Consider the following 19,822-nt stretch of genomic DNA (forward strand, 5'->3'; position numbering starts at 1 on the left):
TTAAATTAATAGTCAGCAGGTTTAAAACAAACAAGAGGAAGTATTTTTTCACACAACGCACAGTCAACCTGTGGAACTTCTTGCCAGAGGATGTTGTGAAGGGCAAGACTATAACAGCGTTCAAAAAAGAACTAGAAATTCATGGAGGATAGGTCTATCAATGGCTGTTAGCCAGGATGGGTAGGGATGGTGTCCCTAGCCTCTGTTTGCCAGAAGCTGGGAATGGGCGACAGGGGATGGATCACTTGATGATTAACTGTTCTGTTCACTGCCTCTGGGGCACCTGGCATTGGCCACTGTTGGAAGACAGGATACTGGGCTAGATGGACCTTTGGTCTGACCCAGTATGGCCATTCTTATGTTCTCTCTAGTTTCAGTTTTAGGCACAGAGTACGAGTGACACAGAACTGATGTTTTAGCACAAGTGTCATTCTGAAATTATATTAATAAGAAAAATAACAACAAAAGAAACCTAAGACATGCTCAACTACCAGAAAATATTTGTGGTGCACAAGTGCATTAGGTCAGCATTGCCATTTCATACTCCCTACATTCAGGATTTATAACACAGCTAATTCAACAGGGACCCAGGAACTGGTGATCCAGTTTGTGGGGAGGTCTATCCATACGATGATGTTCTGCTGAGAGCCACACCCTATCATCCACTGAATACGGGGGACCTAGTTATCAATGCAAGTCTGCCTACCTTTAGCTAGATTTTCTTGGAGATAATTGCATAATGCTGCCAGTTCAGGCTTTGACATAGTGTAGAGTCACCAAATGGAACCTGCACTCCTGGTTGCAAATCTATTGGGCAATCATAAGCTCAGTGTGAGTGGAGGATATCTGCATTTTTCTCTTCAAACACATCAGCCAACTCTTGATGTTTACAGGGGAACACTGCCATGGGGCACTGAGAGTGTACCCATCTAGGTGACCACTCTTGCCTAAGATTTCTTTGGGTTGGAGGTTGGATCAATATCAGCTTGTCCCCGGCAGTGTTGCTGTCAAAATTTGAAGAGTAACTGATTTCCTGTCTTCACCAGCACTGGAGGGGATCCTGGAGGGCCATCCAGGAGATCCCAACAATCAGTGGGAAGTGTGGAGCGTATCACCCCAAATTGCAATATTTCCCTATGCTCCAACACACAGACTTCCACAGGGACAGTCCTGAGTCACGGGTCCTGAGGACAGGGATGAGCCACCAATAGTCGCAATCAGATCAAGGCGGCCTTTAGGCTGTAAGGCGATTTGCAAGGCACAGACTGCCACTACATCTATGAAATTGTTGGCTGCCCCAAATCGATCAGAGACTGCTGTTTTGGGATCTGTTGGGCCTCTCTGGCGATATGCCACTGGATCAATACTTGCAGGTAGGAGGACTTCCTAGGAAGTTGGGTGCACGTACCGGTTAAAGTTGAGGTTTGAAGCTCAGACTTCTTTTGACTTGATGCCCAGGCCACTCCTCCTTACCACACCTCAATCCTACAGACCTCTTTCATGTGACTTGATGTGGATATGGTCCTTTGTTTTTAACTAGTGCTAGCAACACTACTCAATAGTTTAGACAGGAAATGAAAGTGAAGGATAACTTATTCAACTGAAACCACTGGGAAAATATTAACTACTCTAGCACATAATATAAATGCCTTGTTTAAAATGTTTCCAGGATACTGTGAGCCCTTTATTACTATTGCAAAAGTGCCATGGGTTGTTAGCATGTATAGACAAACCAGAGACTTGAACCACACCTTTCTTCTCTACCCACTATTACCCATTAAGGTTCCAATCCTTCAAAGATTTATGTACATGCTTAACTTTATGCACTGTGAGTAGTCCTGTTTAAGTCACTGCCTTAGGAGTCCTGCATAAGTCTTTGCCGAGTTGGGGCCTAAATGACTACACAAGGTGCAAAACAACAATGAATTGGCCACCTTATACTTATCAACTACCAAGAAACGTCTATTTATTCAGAACACAACAACCTTAACTTTGGCCCACAGGTTGTTTTTCACCTGTTTATTTCTAAAGAATTATTTTTGCTAATTTAATATTCATATCTAAGTATTTTAAGAATTACTTTTAAGTGGAAAGTATTTATCAGTAAAAGAGGCACTGTCAACTTAAAAATCATATTTAAAAATATTTTTCCTTTAGTTATGTTACTAATACCTTCAGAATCTCAGAATGAATTTTGTTTCAAATTGCATTTCTTTCTCAGTTTTTCAACTTCTCTTCATATGATAATTCCTATGCAGCCTAAAGGAACTTGTTTATAAATATTGGTACTTGCTTATCACATGTACCACCAGCATGTTATGTTTTTCCCATTTGCTGTACAGGAATAGTGTATGAAGAGAACTGGCTTCAATCTCTGTGTTAGAGATGTCAATGTAAGTATATGCTGTGAGAGAAATAGCCCACATGGGACTACAGACCTTATATACATTTTAATTATTTTTATTTTAAATGGTTTCTCTCTTGATAAGTTTTAAAGTAACTTTTCTCTATCAAGATGAAAACTTTCAAAGAAATGCTGCTTGATTTATGGTCTAGTTCCTAAATATAAAGATTACCATAACTTATCTTATTTACAAGAAGAATGGTGACATATGGGCATAAGATGTTCACATTTATTTTTAATGTTGTTGATGGATGAATGTGGAGTGGCTAGTGGTTGTTAGGATCTTTTCAATCAATTATTTTTATACGATTTTGGGTTGAACTTTCCATAAACTGATGACATAATGTCATTTCAAGACCTTTTCACCCAGACAATGTCATGTCAGCTTCCTCAAAAGACGTCTCTCGTCTGTATTGTTGATATTTATTTTTTTATTTTATTTATTTATTTATTTAGAGGGAGGATTATAGACTTAATCTCTGTGATATTCAAATGCTATTTTTTTTTAATTGCTGGCTTAAGTGGGACTTTTCCCAAAATTGGTTCTAGGTAAGGATGATGCAACTCAAACCTGATCGGATCAAGTTGCATGGCTCCAGAGTAGGCCTCTGATCTGATTTTCCCAAAGGCTGTAGCGGGAAGCACTGCAAGACAGAGGGCTAGTCTACACTAGAAGCGCTACATCAGCGCAGCTGCACCAATGCAGCTGTAGCATGTCCAGTGAAGACTCTCTATGCCAACGGGAGAGCTCTCTCCCATCGGCATCATTACTCCCCCTCTGCAAGAAGCGGAAGCTATGTCACTGGGAGAGCATCTCCCACCGACATAGCACCAGTGTGGACAGCACTTAAGTAATTGTAACTTGCGTCGCTCAGGAGGGTGGCTTTTTCACACCCCTGAGCGACTTAAGTTTTATCAAATTAAATGGTAGTGTAGACTTGTCCAGAGTGAGTGGAGACTGCAAACCATAAGAATCCAAGGTAAGACTGAGAAGCCTCACCTTTTGGGTCAATAAGCCACCAGATGGAGGACTGACATTCCTGAAACCCGAAGGCCAGCCATCTTGGGGAGAGGAAGTCAAGACATCAACATGCAGCTTTTGCCAGGCTTTGACCAGTCTCCTTGGACCTGAAGATGTCATGCTAGCTAGAAGCACTGTGCCAGCAACATCCCCATCTGGCTCCTTGACTGCAGTTCCAGCTCCTGTTTCAGGAGAATCCAGCAGATTATAGGAGTTTGTGTATCCCCTGCTATCTTGTTTTTCCTTCTACTATTATTGTCTTTTGTTTTTGTTAATTGGGAGACATTTAATTCCCTAATTTTAGAGTGCAAAACTGGCTGCATGCAGGCATGTGTATGAGCACCCATAAAGGCCTGACATGTCAGGCACCAGAAATAAAGTTCCCCAGGTTTAAATAGCCCTAAAATACACTCATAAAGATATTCATTAACATGTGTTCTGTATTTATGTTTAAAAGTCTTTAAAAAATTAAACTGTCAGAGGTAAATGTTGGTACATAACAGTTGTCAAACTTCTGCTTATCAAAATGTTCTGCTAGAGACTATTATAATATGTCTGTTGAGGGGGAAAGGAAAGGGTTAGCCACCACACTAGAACTGAAATCTAAGGAGGAAGTGTTATAATTGACTTTGAGGCTGTGGTCTCAACATTAGGTAATAAATGGGTTTCAGTATGAAAATGTTTAGCCAGTTATTGTAAGGGGACTTTCGGGTTCATTATTTTATTCCCTGTCAGGCCATATCGCCATCTTGGAATGCCCACGTTGTTTGGCATCCATCTTGGCTCTCCGTCTTTATCCAAGCTCTGGTGCCCTTTTTCAACTTTGGTGCCTTTTCCATGCAGTGGTGGGAATAGGTAGAATCATGTGACTGGCTAATCTTCCCAGCAACAGGGGATTATTTAAGCCCACCTCTCCAGTCACTTGGGGCTGTCCACCCTAGAGGCAGCAGTGGAAGCTGTGTGTGTTGGAGGCACCTGTAGAAGTTGATGTGGCCTAGCGGCAGTCAGAGCCCACGCAGGGGTAGCTAGTCTCTAAGTAAGGTTACCTCCAGATATCTGCACCATCTTCATAACATACGTGTTGTATTGGGGAGGGTATCTCACTTACACGTATAGGATAGCAGCCCATCAGGTATCCACCCTCCCTCATACTTGCACCCAGGACAATGCAGGGAAGAAGACCAAGAAGGAAGATCACTTACCTGAAAAGGTCCATTGAGCTCCCGAGTCCAGGATCCGGTTCTTCACCCATGTGATCAGAGCTTCGTCCTGCCGGTGAGGCGTGTCGTGCCTATCAACAAGAGATAGTACAGTGTTGAATTTATGATATCTTAACCTTACCTAATGTAATATTCTTGGGTCCGGGCTTCAAGCTCTGGTTGGGAAGTTAATAGCCAAGGAGTTATTTTATGTTCATCTTTCTAAGTTGGGGTTCCTGTGTTCTACCTTGTTTGATTTTATCCTGTTAATAAATGTAATCTGTTTTGCACCTTATTATTTGATGGGTCCTCTGTTGGGGTTAAAAGCACCTGATGATAGATGCAGGGATACGGGGGTGTAAACCTTTGTAAGCCCTTAGCCAGGCTTAACAGTTATGCGTTATAGATTTGATTGACTTGAGTGAAATTCATCCAATGATCTACTAATTTGATTATATGATTCCAGTTCAGAACTGAGACTAACTTGATTTGACCTTGATTTGGTAATAGTATTGCTTTATTCTTAGTTTAGTATTAACAGTAGCTGGTGATCTGCTCTCTTGATTTTATATTGTTTGTTTAGAAGTTTTAATAAATTAATAAAACTGATATTGAGGGTCAGATTTTTAAAGATATTCAGGTACCTAGCAGGATTTTCAAAAACACCTAGTCATTTTACTTCCATTCAATGGGAGTTAGGAGCCTAGGTGCTTTTGTAACATATCTGCACCTTAGGCATCTAAATATCTTTAAAAATCTGACCCTGAATTAGGGTGACCATAAGAACATAAGAATGGCCCTACTGGGTCAGACCAAAGGTCCATCTAGCTCAGTATCCTGTCTTCCGACAGTAGCCAGTGCCAGGTGCCCCAGAGGGAATGAACAGAACAGGTAATCATCAAGTGATCCATCCCCTGTCGCCCATTCCCAACTTCTGACAAATAGAGGCTAGGGACACCATCCCTGCCCATCCTGGCTAATAGCCATTGGTAGACCTATCCTCCATGAATTTATCTAGTTCTTACCCCTGTTATGGGTCCTGGCCTTCACAACATCCTCTGGCAAGGAGTTCCACAGGTTGACTGTGCATTGTGTGAAGAAATACTTCCTTTTATTTGTTTTAAACCTGCTGCCTATTAATTTCATTTGGTGACCCCTAGTTCTTGTGTTATGAGAAGTAGTAAACAACACTTCCTTATCTACTTTCTCTACACCAGTCATGATGTTATAAACCTCAGTCTTATCTCCCCTTAGCCGTCTCTTTTCCAAGCTGAAAAGTCCCAGTCTTATTAATCTCTCCTCATACGGAAGCCGTTCCATACCCCTAATCATTTTTGTTGCCCTTTTCTGAACCTTTTCCAATTCCAATATATTTTTTTGAGATGGAGCAACCACATCTGCACACAGTATTCAAGATGTGGGCATACCATGGATTTATATAGAGGCAACATACATCTTGTTTTGGCCAGGACAGTCCCCTTTTTTAAGCCCAGGCCCTGATGCCCTTGGCAAAACTGGGCATTTGTTTCTTGGCATGTTTTCTTAAAGTGAGTTGCACCTTGTTAAGGGGGTTTGGAAGAATGTTTTGGGAGGCCAGTGGTGACACGAGGAGTTGGGCGACGGGACTCGGGCAGTCAGCTCCAGTCCCGGGTGGCATAGGGCTTGGGCAAGCAGCAACACCAGGTGGCTCAAGACAGCCCCATGCCGGGTGTGTGTGTGTGGGGGGAAACTCAGTGATGACAGGTGGCTTAGGCCAGCCCTGTGCGGTGTCACGATTTTACTTTGGTAAATATGGTCAACCTACCCTGAGTCCCATTTCTTTCAATAAGCAATGTGGATCCAGAACTTTTGAGGACCTGGTTGGATATCAGCCAGTCAGCCTAAAAGCCTGATCAGCTCCCCCTAATTAGCCTTGGGGTGTCAAAACACATTGTTTCATTATAACACTGATAACATTGCTCTACAGCCAAAATGCTTCTGAAATAAATGTAGTCAAACTTTACTAATTCTGGGTCACTGAGAACGAAAATGATGCTTAAAATTGTTGATTGGCTCTAGTTTTCAAGATATGCTATTGGGTCAGTATATACAACCCTTGACTTGGGAATGGCGGAGGATAAGTGAGTTATAAAGGGAAGGGATCTCAATTTAAACCAGAAATGACTAAAATACATCTTTGACTGGATCTATGAATAAATCTATGACTGGGTTTGGACAGTACTTGCTTTTTAGGCAAAACAATGAATGATGCAATCTGAAGCTGGTATTGCATCATACATGATAGGAATTGCATCATGTTATTCCTAGAAGTCATGGATGATGCAATTATAACGAAGCTTACATCACTCTGCTGAACAAATTGCCCTATATCAGCTCTAGAAATCATACAGTGTCGTGCTCTCTTATTTGTCAGTGTTTGATTTTGCAAAGGGACACATTTCTGTTTAGCCAAAGTGAGCAGAGATGCCTCGTACTTGTGTGAACAGTGCAGATAACTTCTGCTATGTTTGTGGTGAAGTGACTTTTGCATCACAAAAGCGCAGTATAACCACTATGGTTAAGAAAGCCTATCACCTTTATTTTGGCTGCAAAATTGGAGATCAGGACAAGAGGTGGGCCCCACACATATGCTGCAACACTTGTGCAACAAATCTTCACCAGTGGTTGAACAGGAAAAGGAAATCTATGCCTTTTGCAGTGCCAATGATTTGGAGAGAGCCAACAGATCATACCAGCAATTGTTACTTCTGCATGGTGCCTCCAGTTGGGAAAGGTGTGTCAAAGAAGAAAAAGTGGACTGTGCATTATCCAAACATTCCATCAGCTATACGCCCAGAAGGACTGCCACTTCCTGATGCACCAGAATCATTCTCACTTGAGTCAGACGAGGAAGAGGAAGAGGATGAAACTTCTGGTCCTGAACCATCAATGTCACAGGACCCACATTTTCTCCCATCCTCCTCCTCTGAACCACACCTCATAACACAAGGTGAACTGAATGACCTTGTCAGGGATTTGGAACTACCCAAGAGTAAGGCAGAGCTGTTGGGCTCCAGACTACAGCAGTGGAATCTCCTGGCAGGTGATGTTAGCGTTTCCATGTTCTGTGACCGTCAAAAGGATCTTGTCCCATTCTTCTTCATGGAAGGTGATCTTGTAGCCTGCAACAACATCGATGGTGTGATGGCAGCCCTCAACATCGTTCACGATCCAGATGAGTGGAGACTGTTCATTGATTCATCGAAGATGAGTCTTAAAGCTGTTTTACTGCATAATGGCAATGTTTTGCCATCAATTCCAGTTGGTCATGCAGTCCATATGAAGGAAACCTATGACAACATGAAACAACTTTTGAGGTGCATAAACTATGACCAACATCAGTGGCAGCTTTGTGGCGATTTGAAGGTTGTTGCTCTCTTGCCTGGTCTGCAGACTGGATACACAAAGTACTGCTGTTTTCTCTGCGAATGGGATAGTCGTGCAAGAGATTCCCACTACATCAAGAAAGATTGGCCACTCCGACAGTCATTGGAGCCTGGGAGGAAAAGTGTTCAGCATCCACCACTTGTTGAATCAAGGAAGATTTTGTTACCACCCTTACACATCAAGCTGGGTCTGATGAAGAATTTTGTCAAGGCCACTGACAAAACACAAGCAGCTTTCAAGTACCTCCGTGGAAAATTTCCAAGGTTAAGTGAAGCTAAGATAAAGGAAGGTGTCTTTGTTGGTCCTCAGATTCGTGAACTTCTTCGAGATGATGCATTTGACCATGCACTGCGTGTCAAGGAAAAGACGGCATGGAAAGCCTTCCAGTTAGTGGCAATAAATTTTCTCGGAAACAACAAGGCAGACAACTACAGGTTGTTGGTGGAAAACCTCCTCGAGGCATACAAAAGCCTTGGTTGCAACATGTCACTAAAGATACATTTTTTGCACTCTCATCTAGATTTTTTTCCACCGAACTGCGGAGCAGTGAGCGACGAGCACGGCGAGCGATTTCACCAGGACATTGCAACAATGGCGAAACGCTATCAGGGCAAATGGAGCCCATCAATGCTTGCAGACTATTGCTGGACAGTGACAAGAGATGCTCCATTTAATGAATACAAGAGACAAGCCAAGAAGCGCCGAGTAGACACTGAATAGGACTAAACTATGTACAGAATAGTTTTTTGCCTTTTGTTTCATAATAAATTTTATTTATATAACCCTTTTGCTGATTTGTAAAGTGTTACATAAACAGGACAGGTGAAATATTATCATGTAAAGCAACCATAAACACATGAAAAGACCTAGGTTTACAATTTATGATTAAAACTCTACTATCTACACAATATACATAGACATAAAATGTAAAAACTTAAATATCTTAGAAACAGTAGCCAATCAGTTGTTTTAATTGTCATATTTGAATTCAGCACATCAAAATACATAATAAATAGCACATTTTATCTCTGAAGCAAACAACTTCTCAAAAATTGTAGACCAGTGTAACAAAACCTCTTAAATGTCTTTTTTTTCTGTTTAGCGAGACAAGGTGGGTGATATCTTATATCAGACCAACTTCTGTTTTTGAGAGAGACAAGCTTTCAAGCTTACTCAGAGTTCTTCTTTTTCTGTTTGCATTTATTCTTATCTGCCCCCAAAACTTTGTCTTCTCACCTCTGACGAACAGCCAGGTTGCACTCCTATTAAACAAAACAAGAAAGTAGTGGATTTCTTAAGAGGAAGGATGGTCTTATTGTGAAGGGGATTAAGAAGTGCTTGGTTCAAGTCCCTGCTCTCCACAGTCTTCCTATTTGACTTTGGTCAAATCACTTAATCACTCTATGCCTCAGTTCTTCATCTGTAAAATTAGGACAATACTACTTCCCTTCTCTGACTTTTCATCTGTTTTGACTATTTAGATTGTAAATTCTTTACTAAGAGGCAATTCTTTACTAAGAGGCAATTCTTGCCCTATTTGTTTGTACAGTGCCTAGCACAATGTGGCCCTGATGTTGGTTTGGGTCTCTAGGCAGTATTGTAATAAAAATATATAATAAACAAAACTTTAAACTGCCCTACATCAATTCCTCTGAATAGATACAACCCACATAGAGGATGGCTTTCCTTACCTTCCCCAACTCTCAGCAGTATTTGCTTCTTCCCAAATATACTGCATTTGAAGCCCTCATTGCCACACAGCAGCCTGTGAGAGGGCGCCCAGACTACATGAATGAATACATTTTCATCTCTCAACTCTTATTCTTTGATATAAAGTAGTGAGAAAAGGTTTGAACTGAATGTAACGGGAGTTAAATTAAGCTGTTACAGTGAATGTCTGAATGCTGGCACAATGCCTAATGCTCTTGAGAGGATTGGAGTTCTCACATAGTGAATCTATGTTGGCTCTAGGCCTAATACTCTTAAGACATTGAGAAGTAGCAGTGGACTTTTGAACATGTGGATCTGTAGATTTATTTAGTATTTTTACTCTTTGTATTTGACTTTGTAATAAAATTTTTGAGGGAAACAAAGTTTCTGCCTGACAAATTCTTAGGAATCATAAAAAGAACTCCTAGAGAAACACTGTCATGAAACATAGTTTTTGTCAGTATGATTTCACATTGTATTAATCATGCCTAACAAAATTGTATTATACATCAGGCATTGTAATATAACAAGATTCAATGCAGCACTGAAATGTATAGGAAAATTCAATTTTTACAGATTTCATAAAATATTTTACTAGGTTTGACATTTGCTTTTACAGATTGTTAGCAGTGTGGGCATTGCGTCTACTAAAATGTCTCTCTCTCTCTTCCCCCTCCCCCCCCCAATAATAAGATACACAATGACTGACTTCCATCAGAGGCACACTTAGCCCACATTGTACTGGCTCACCTAGCAGATTATAGACCATAGGGGACCCAGGTTTGAGTTCAGCTCTGATAATGTGCAGGATGCATATAGAGTAAGTTAGTCATATCACCCCACTAGTTGTAATCTTGTCAGCTTTCAGAAGCTAAGCATGGTCATGCTGGGTTAAATACTTGGCTAGCTGCCCTTAAAGGAACATCCAGGTGCTAAAGGATGTTGTGATTTATGCCACTTTTTGCAGGAGTGGCATAAATCCCCCCCATTTATAGCCCCATTCTGCTGATGAAATCCCAGTTTTGGTAACTAAATTATTACCATTTTTATGGGACATGGTAAGCTTCACTTCCTCACTGTGTGATGTTAAATAGGAACTACATTTCTGTGTCAGGTAACATGTTTCCTATATATTTAGGGATAAATTCTGCCAGTGCATATGCAAATATGTAAGGACACAAGCCTCAATGGGTGCCATGTGTGGATACAGATGGAACCCTATAACACCATGTTAAAGTGTGGTAGCAGCTGTGTACTGCTGTTGTGGTGGAATACAGACCACAGGGGTTTAGTCTGAGGGAAAACAGATGACTGGTCCAAAATTAGGCATTCTTACAGAAAGGAAAACAAAAAATACCCTGCAGGGTGCTGAGCTGGCCCTATTTGTCTGTACCATGATCATATGCTTAACATTATGGGCACATGGAACCCAAATCTCTTGTCTCAGCCATGCCTCACAGTGTTTCTGGGTATATGCCACCACACATGAAGTGAGATGGGAGGGAGGGAATTTTTAATGTGTATTTGTGACAATGCTCCATTTGGGAAGTTGCTCTGTGGTAGTCTACAGCAGCAGTTCTCAAACTTAATTGCACCACGACCTCCTTCTGACAACAAAAATTATTACACAACCCCAGGAAGGGGGACCAAAGCCCGACCCCTCCTAAGCCCTGCTGCCCCAGGTGGGGCTGGGGGGCCCAAAGCTGAAGCCCAAGGGCTTCTGCCCTGGGCGGGGGGCATGTAACCTTAGCCTTGGGCGGTGGGGCTCAGGCTTCAGCTTTGGTACCAGGCGATGGGGCTTGGGCTTGGGCCCTGGACCCCAACAAAGTCTAACACCAGCCTTGGTGACCCCATTAAACCTTGGTGACCCCATTAAAATGGGATTCTGGCCCACTTTGGGGTCCTGACCCAAAACATGAAATTAGATTTCTCTGTGATCTCACAGCAACAATATAAAGGGTAAAACAAAATCTAATAATACATTTGTACAGGTATCACTGAAATGTAATGGGATCTTACCTACCAACTCCCTGAGTTTGCTAAAATCTGCCTTCTTGAAATCGATTTTCTTTATTGTGCTGTTTTTCCTCCTATCGTTCCTTAGAATCATGAATTCATCATTTCATGATCAATTTCACCTAAGCTGCTTTCCACTTTTAACTGCTCAATCTGTTCTTCCCTATTTGTCAAAATCAAATCTAAGGCAGCTTCTCCCCTAGTGGCTTTCTCCACCTTTTGAAATAAAAAATTGTCTCCAGTGCATTCTAAGAACTTGTTGGATAATCTGTGCCACACATTATTATTTTCCCAACATGCGTTTGGGTAGCTGAAGTCCTCCATCGCCACCACATCCTGTGCTTTGGATGATTTTGTTAGATTTTGTCTGTAGTAGACCCCTATCATGACATCACCCTTGTTTTTTACCCCTTTTATCCTTACCCAGAGACTTTCAACAAGGCCGAGTCCTATTTCCATCTCAACCTCAGTCCAAGTGTATACGTTTTTGATATTATAAGGAAACACCTCCTCCTCCCTTTTTTCCCTGCCTGTCTTTCCTGAGCAAGCTATATCCTATTATACCAATATTCCAGTCATTTGTATTATCCTATCAAATCTCTGTGATGCCAACTATGTCATAGTTGTGTTTATTAACTAGCCTTTCTAGTTCTTCCTGTTTATTCCCCATACTGATCACATTAGTATACAAACATCGAACATACTGATTTGATTTCCCCCTACTTATGTTCTCTCTTGTTTCTCCCTTATCCCTGCTATAATGGCTCATGCTCCACCCAGATTCTGACCTTTCTCCCAGGTCTCCATGTTTTTGACTTACCTGTGGGCTTTTGTCTCCTGCCCCCATTGAACCTAGTTCAAAGCCTCCTCACTAGGTTAGCCAGTCTGTATCCAAAGATGCTCTTTCCCTTCCTTGATATGTGGATCCCATCTCTGCTCAGCAGCCCTTCCTGGAACAGCATCTCCTGGTCATGGGCAGCGCTTGGACCGCTGGCTGGGGGATGCTAGCCCTTAGCTCCGCCCCTTCCGTCCCCTGGCGCAGTCCAGAGCCCCCCACCATGGCTGCCGGCCCCTGCCCCAGGCTAGCCCCGGAGTGCCAGGTGGGTGAGTGGCGCAGCCCCAGCCCTGGATTGCTGGGAGGGTGGGTGGCATGGCCCCAGCCTCCCCAACCCCCAAGTGGCGGGTGGCGTGGCATGGCCCCAGGCTCTTCAGCCTTGGAGTACCGGTGTGCAGGTCGTGCGGCTCCATCCCTGAAGTGCCGGGAGGGCGGTTGGTGCAGCCCCAACCCCCACCCCCAGCACCGGAGTCCTCGGAGGGCGGAGGGCGTGGTCCCAGCCCCTGAGTGCTGGGCGGCATGGCGTGGCCCCAGCCTCCACAGCCCCAGAGTGCTCGGAAAGTGGGTGGCATGGCCCCAGCCTCCCCAGCCCTGGATTGCCGGGTGGGCAGGCAGCACAGCTAAAGCCCCAGAGTGCTGGGAGGGAGGGTGGCACGTGCGGCCCCAATAGCCGCCCCAGCCCAAGCCGGGGCCACTGCACAAGGGAACTGGGAAGAGTGGGCCAGAGCAGGAAGCAGGAGGGACTCTGGGGGCAAAGCATGAGCGGGGCCACACCTGGCCATTTGGGAAGGCACAGCCTTCCCCAGCCTATGATACCCGCTGCCCATGCCTATGTTCAAGGAAGCTGAAGCACTCCTGGCGACACCATCTGCGCAGCCAGTCATTCACCTCCAGGATGCATCTGTCTTTGCCTGGTCTCCTACCCTTGACTGCAAGGATTGAAGAGAACACCACCCACTCCCCCAGCTCCTTCACCATTACTCCTGGAGCCAGGGAGCCCTGTAGTCACTTCTGATCTGCTCAGGGTCATACCTCGCAGTATCGTTAGTGCCCACAGGGATGAGTAACATGGGGTAGTAGTCAGAGGGCCGGATGATCCTTGACAGTCCCTCCGTAACCTCTCAGATACAGGCCCATACCTCCCAGGACACCATGTCAGGCTGACAGATGGGTGCCTCTGTCCCCCTGATGACCAGTAGTGGAGGGCTCTGTTTGACTTCTGCATTGCCCCAGCCTCCCGTAGCTGGTTCCGGGAAGATGGTGGCCTGGAAAATGGCCCTGGCTGCGAGTGCCCAGCATTCCCTCAGGGGCAGAGTCTCTGGGCTGTGGGCCCCCAGGGGCCAGCAGTGGGGTATGGGTGAAGAGCCCTGGCTCTTTATTTATTATTCTGTTAACCTTTGCCTATTTGTTGCTCCCTGGCACTATTCTGTTTCATTGTGTTGTGGGGGGTGACTTGATGGACACTCCATGCTCCAGGGCAGAGGTGGGCTCTGTGGGGCAGGCACAGACACCGGGCTGGAGGGACGAGAGGGGAGTCACACACAAGCCTAGCACGGATGCTGAGAGAATTCCTGCGCCACCCCCCCGGGTCCTTCTGTGCGCTTGGTTAGTAGAACTGAGGGCAAAGTAAGGGCAGAGGCTTTACTCCTCCATTGCGCATGCTCCCTAGCGCGACTCTGGGCCGTCAGGGCTGGCTCGGTAGCAGAGGGCTCCGTTTGAGTTCTGCGTTGGGTCTATAGCTGCTTCCGGGAAGATGGCGGCCTGGAGAGCGGCGCTGGCTGCGGGTGCCCGGCGTTCCCTGAGAGGCAGCGTCTCCGGGCTGCGGGCCCCCGGGAGCCAGCAGCGGTGTCCGGGTCTGTGGGCTGCAGCTGCCACCCTACTTGCAGGAGGCTCGTTGGCAGCGGGTTACAGCGGCTGGTGCGTACGGGCAGCGCCCGGTGGGTTCCTGACGGTGCTGGCTCAGGTAAGTGACCAGCTTCTCAGAGGCAGAGCTGTTACCCGCTATAACTGCCGTGTCCACCGCGCGCGCGCCCTGGGCAGGGGCTGTTACCCGCTCTAACCCCCATTACCATACACACATGCACCATTCGCTGGGGCAGGGGGCACTGGGCTGGGGTTGTTACCTGCTATAACACCCGATCCCCAACACACACACCTGGTAGCCCAGTGCAGGGCCATTACCTGCTATAGCCCCTCACTGCCCCCTGCCCCAACTCGGTAGCCTAAGCTAAACTGGGGCTGATACTTCTCTTCTTCTCAGTACCCAACAAAGCCCACTGAGCACAGGGCATGCAGATTGACACTATGTGACCCAGTGCAGTGCACAGCTTATGTCAGGAAAGCCTGGCAGGTGAAGAAAGGTGCATAGACAATAATTACACTGTATCTGACCCAAAGAAGAGTAAGTGACAGTGGAAGCTGGTGACATCTCTGCTTAGGTAGGTGTAGTATGAAATCAACTGATAGCAAACCATAATGATAATACTTTATCTGTCCCAAAACTGTAGATAGAGCCCTCCTGGAAGAGCCTCCATTGCTTAATTCATCTGAGGTCAAGCAGGTGAGGTAATGCATGTGTCTGGTCCCCTTGACATCAGGCAGCAACCAAGATCAACAGTATTTCACTTAAAACAATCCTAGCCTTATGTAGATTAATGAGTTGTGCCCTTGTCTTCAGTGAAAGCAGGATTTCCCTCTTAGTGCTGAGTGCCTATCCCCATTCACTGTAAACCATAATCACACAATAATGTAGATAACTTAGTTGCAGTTGACACAAGTATGCATTCAGTTAGTCAGCTTTGCCTGTAATTGTTCATTTACAAAGTTTGTCATCTGCTTCACAATCTAACGTAGTCACTTCAGCTGGCATTTGTGCATTTAAGGATGAGTATTTCACAAACAGAATGTTTTTGTGTCTTGTGTTCTGTCTGAATTGCATGGCTCACTACCCAGTACAAATATTTTCCAGCGGGTCTATATATTACTTGTGTTTGTGTTATGAATATTAGAATGTACGTGCCTATTAAGCATCAGTATGCAGATAAAGGGTTACTGTCAGGAATACAGTGAGGTGGCCAAGTTTGCAGATGATACAAAATTACTCAAGATAGTTAAGTCCAAAGCTGACTGAAAAGAGTTACAAAGGGATCTCACAAAACTGGGTTGATAAGTGCAAAGTAATGCACACTGGAAAATATAATCCCAACTATACATACAATGATGGGGTCCACATTAGTTATCACTCAAGTCATCGTGGATAATTCTCTGAAAACATCTGCTCAGTGTACAACGGCAGTCAAAGCTAACAGAAAGTTAGGAATCATTAGGAGAGAGATGATAAAACAAAATATAGCGTCACTATATAAATCAATGGTACACCCACAACTTGAACATTGCAGGCAGTTTGGTTGTTCCCATCTCCAAAAAGATATATTAGAGTTGGAAAAAGTACAGAGAAGGGTAACAACAATGATCAGAGATATGGAACAGCTTCTGTGTGAGGAGAGATTAAAATTAAAAAGACGGGGACTGTTCATTTTAGAAAAGAGATGACTGGGGTGGGGGATATGATAGAGGTCTGTAAAATAATGAAAGGTGTGGAGAAAGCAAATAAAGATGTTACTTATTCTTTCACATAACACACAAACCAGGGGTCACCCAATGAAATTAATAGGCAGCAGGTTTTAAACAAACAAAATGAAGTACCACTTCATACAACACTCAGTCAACCTGTAGAATTCATTGTCAGGGGATGTTATGAAAGCCAAAAGTATAACTGGGTTCAAAAAAGAATTAGATAAGTTCATGGAGGTTAGGTCCATCAATGGCTATTAGCCAAGATGGTGAGGAATGCAACCCTATGTTCTGGATGTCCCTAAACCTATGACTGCCAAAAGGTGGGACTGGATGACTGGGGATGGATCATTTGATAATTGCCTTGTTCTGGTCATTCCCTCTGAATCATTCAGCCCTGCGTTAAGACTGGATACTGGGCTCGATGGACGATTGGTCTGACCCAGTATGGTAGTTGTTATGTTAATAGATTAAAAAAAACCCCTCTCTTGAAAACTTCAAAACATTATTATCCATACTAACTTTGTCCTTTTCAGTTTGGGAGTGAAGTCTTTCTCTGTTTTCCTTAGGAGATTAATTTAATATGTGGCTTGTTGGATACATGGACATGCTTGTATTGCTGTCCATCTGGTCAGTTCTCATGAGTGGATCGGGTATTGGGAAATATACAAGAATTCTGATCTGGGAATACTTCTGTGAGCAAAAATTTGTACTTACCTTGCCTTCTAACAAATACTGAACACATTGAAGAGTGTAGGACAGGCAGTTGCATAAAACTTCTAATTCTTGGTTTATTCTTGAGTCGCAAAATAGAGAGGTTAGGATTTTGTCGGTGTTGGAGTCCTTATTGTGGAGAAATGACACTTTTCTAAGATCAGTAGAGCAGTTTTTAAAAGTGTGGTATTTTTATGATGAGTTAAATCTTAATCCTGTCCTTAGTCCTTGAAAGTGCCCATTTAATAACAATTTGACTTGCTATATATAGGATCCTGTCATAGCAATAATACTGCGGGGACCCAGCATTCAGGCCCATTAACATGCTTCTGGGATAGTTTTAATTTGCTCTGAAGAACCAACAGATTGAAAAACACAGTATTTTTGTTCACAAAGTGTAGTCTCTTATTTCACAACAGTTGAATGCTACATTTAAAATATGAAAATATCAGATTACAGTTTTAAGGATTACAAAAAATCTTGTCAAGGGAAATTTGCAGAGATAAGTATTTATGTATAACTACAATGATTTTGTGTAACCTTAATCGGGTGCCAAAATCATCACGTGAATTAATTGGAAGTAGTCTCGCCATATGACACTTGTGAGCCCCAAAAATTTTTTTAAAAATAACCACGAAGGAAAAGCATCTGAGGCTGTGTTGAATTAACATGGTTCTGGTGGTGATAGACCATGAAATAGCTCCCATATAGTATTTGGCTATCTAGGTGGTAGAACTCTTTCCACCTCTAGGTGGAACCTAGCATTTCTAGGAACCGTTTCTGTTGTGAAAAAGTGGAATCACTGAACAGTAGCGGATCCCAGTAATTTAATTTTGTTTTCTATTTTCAGCAATAAAATTAGCTGAAATTCCATGCCACTTAGAGGCAAAGGTTCTGCATCCAATTTCTAGTGACTCTTGCGCTGAAATTTCTCAAGTGCTGACCATACAAACTGTGATACCGAGGCCAAGAACAGAAAATGAAAAGAAAAATAAGAGAATAAAAGAAAAATGGGATTGTGAAGTCCTAAACTGGAAGGGAGGTGGGGGATGGAGTAGTAGAGCCAGCATGGCATGCTTCCTGCTGAGCAGTCTGTATTAGATGCTACTGGTAGAGCTCTAGTAAATGTAAATCTAAAATATTCATAAACAAATTGCATTGTAAGACTATTAAGTTGCTTATGCAGATATGTTAGTAGTATCGGGAATTGTTTTGTGAGGAGCATGTGTTATGTTTGAGATTTTTTTTTCTTTGACGCAGATAAGTGATGACTTCACTGGTTCATTGTTCTGTTGAACATACAGGCTACCAACCCACCTTTTATTTGTCTCACAATGTAGCTCTTTGATTATGAATGTCTTAAGTATTTTTTCATTGTGTAGTATGATGGGGGATGATACAGAGAGACAAGTAGTTCTGTAAAAGAAAATATTAATAGTTTGATACAAATATTCATAAACGTTAAATTAGCAGAAATTCAACTACCTTATGGTGATACAAAAATACATTATTGAAATGTAAACTAGGAATTTTGAAATGTTTTGTAACTCTGTGTCCACCACCAAGTTATAAATGGTCTAAAGCAGGGATCGGCAACCTTTGGCACGTGGCCCGCTAGGGTAAGCACCCTCGTGGGCCGGGCTGGTTCGGCCGATCGCGGCTCCCACTGGTGCGTTTCACTGTCCCAGGCCAATGGGGCTGCGGGAAGTGGCATGGGCCAAGGGATGTTCTGGCTGCCGCTTCCTGCCGCCCCCATTGGCCTGGAGCGGTGAACTGCGGCCAGTGGGAGCCGCGATCGGCCGAACCTGCGGACGCGGCAGGTAAACAAACCGGCCCGGTCTGCCAGGGTGCTTACCCTGGCGGGCCACGTGCCGAAGGTTGCCGATCCCTGGTCTAAAGCCTCACATTTATTGTTTAGAACATTGAATCTATACCCATGCCAACACTTCCCACATTCCTCCACATTCTTCTCCTCCCTCCCTTCCCCCCACCTTTCAGCCATACAACCAGTAAAGTTGCTGCATGTGAATTAGCTGGTGAAGAATGGTAATGATTATTTGAGGTATATGATGTCAAAGTGGCACTATTTAAAAATGACCTGCGCTATTGACCTGACCCTGAGTGTAATTGTAACAGTTGGATACAATAATCATTAATAACTTTGCTTAATTATCACATAACGCCCTGATCTTGCAAAAACTTAATGTATGCTTAATGTATGCACTAGGAAGAGTTCCATTGATGTGGCTGTTCATGTCTTCGTAGGATCAGGGCCTAATTTTTTCAAATATTACTTGCTCCAGAGCAGTAATGATAAGATGTGTGCATATAAAACTGTTTTTAACCATTGGCAAATGATGACTTTAGGACAAACAATATGTGCATCAAAGCTAGTTCTGAAAAAAATCATTTTGTACTTTTTTAAAAGAGTGTATTACACCTACTATATTTTCCTTTCTCTTTCCCCATTCCCTCAAACCTGTTCTTTCATTATTTATTGAACTGAATATAAAAATATCTCTGGCACTGATCATCTTCTGAAGTCTTAACTGAACTTTCCTGTTAAATGACTTGTGCAATGGCCCTAATACTGTTAAAATGTATATATGTGCTTACATTTACTAATGGTTGGTGTCCCATTGATTTTAATGGGGCTACTACTCATAGTGCATAAATTTAAGCATGCCTGTAAGTCTGTGCAAGCTGAGGATAAATGAATGAATCAATTTTTTCTTTCTGTAAGAAGCATAGTTAACCTGTTTCATTTTCTAGCGTCTTACTTTCCTTTACTGTGTGTTAATCCATTTTTTATTTCTTCTTACAGTGTGGTCTGTGTAGTCATAGAGGCTTTTTTCTTGTTTATCTTTAGTATCTTAATTTTTTCTGCTTTAGGATATGGTAGTCTGGTGTTTGTTCATACAGTG

General features: G+C 43.3%; 1 protein-coding gene across 1 annotated transcript in view; it reads left to right on the forward strand.

The window, feature by feature from the left end:
- The first annotated feature begins 14,364 nt into the window (after positions 1-14,364).
- Positions 14,365-19,822, forward strand: part of MICU2 (mitochondrial calcium uptake 2) — a 252,633-nt gene continuing 247,175 nt past the window's right edge. The window contains exon 1 of the mRNA XM_065418785.1: positions 14,365-14,574. Coding sequence (XP_065274857.1) covers positions 14,365-14,574 — 210 coding nt within the window. The remainder of the gene's footprint in view (positions 14,575-19,822) is intronic.

Source organism: Emys orbicularis, chromosome 1 (assembly GCF_028017835.1).
Source record: "Emys orbicularis isolate rEmyOrb1 chromosome 1, rEmyOrb1.hap1, whole genome shotgun sequence".
In the NCBI taxonomy this organism is placed as follows: Eukaryota; Metazoa; Chordata; order Testudines; family Emydidae; genus Emys; species Emys orbicularis.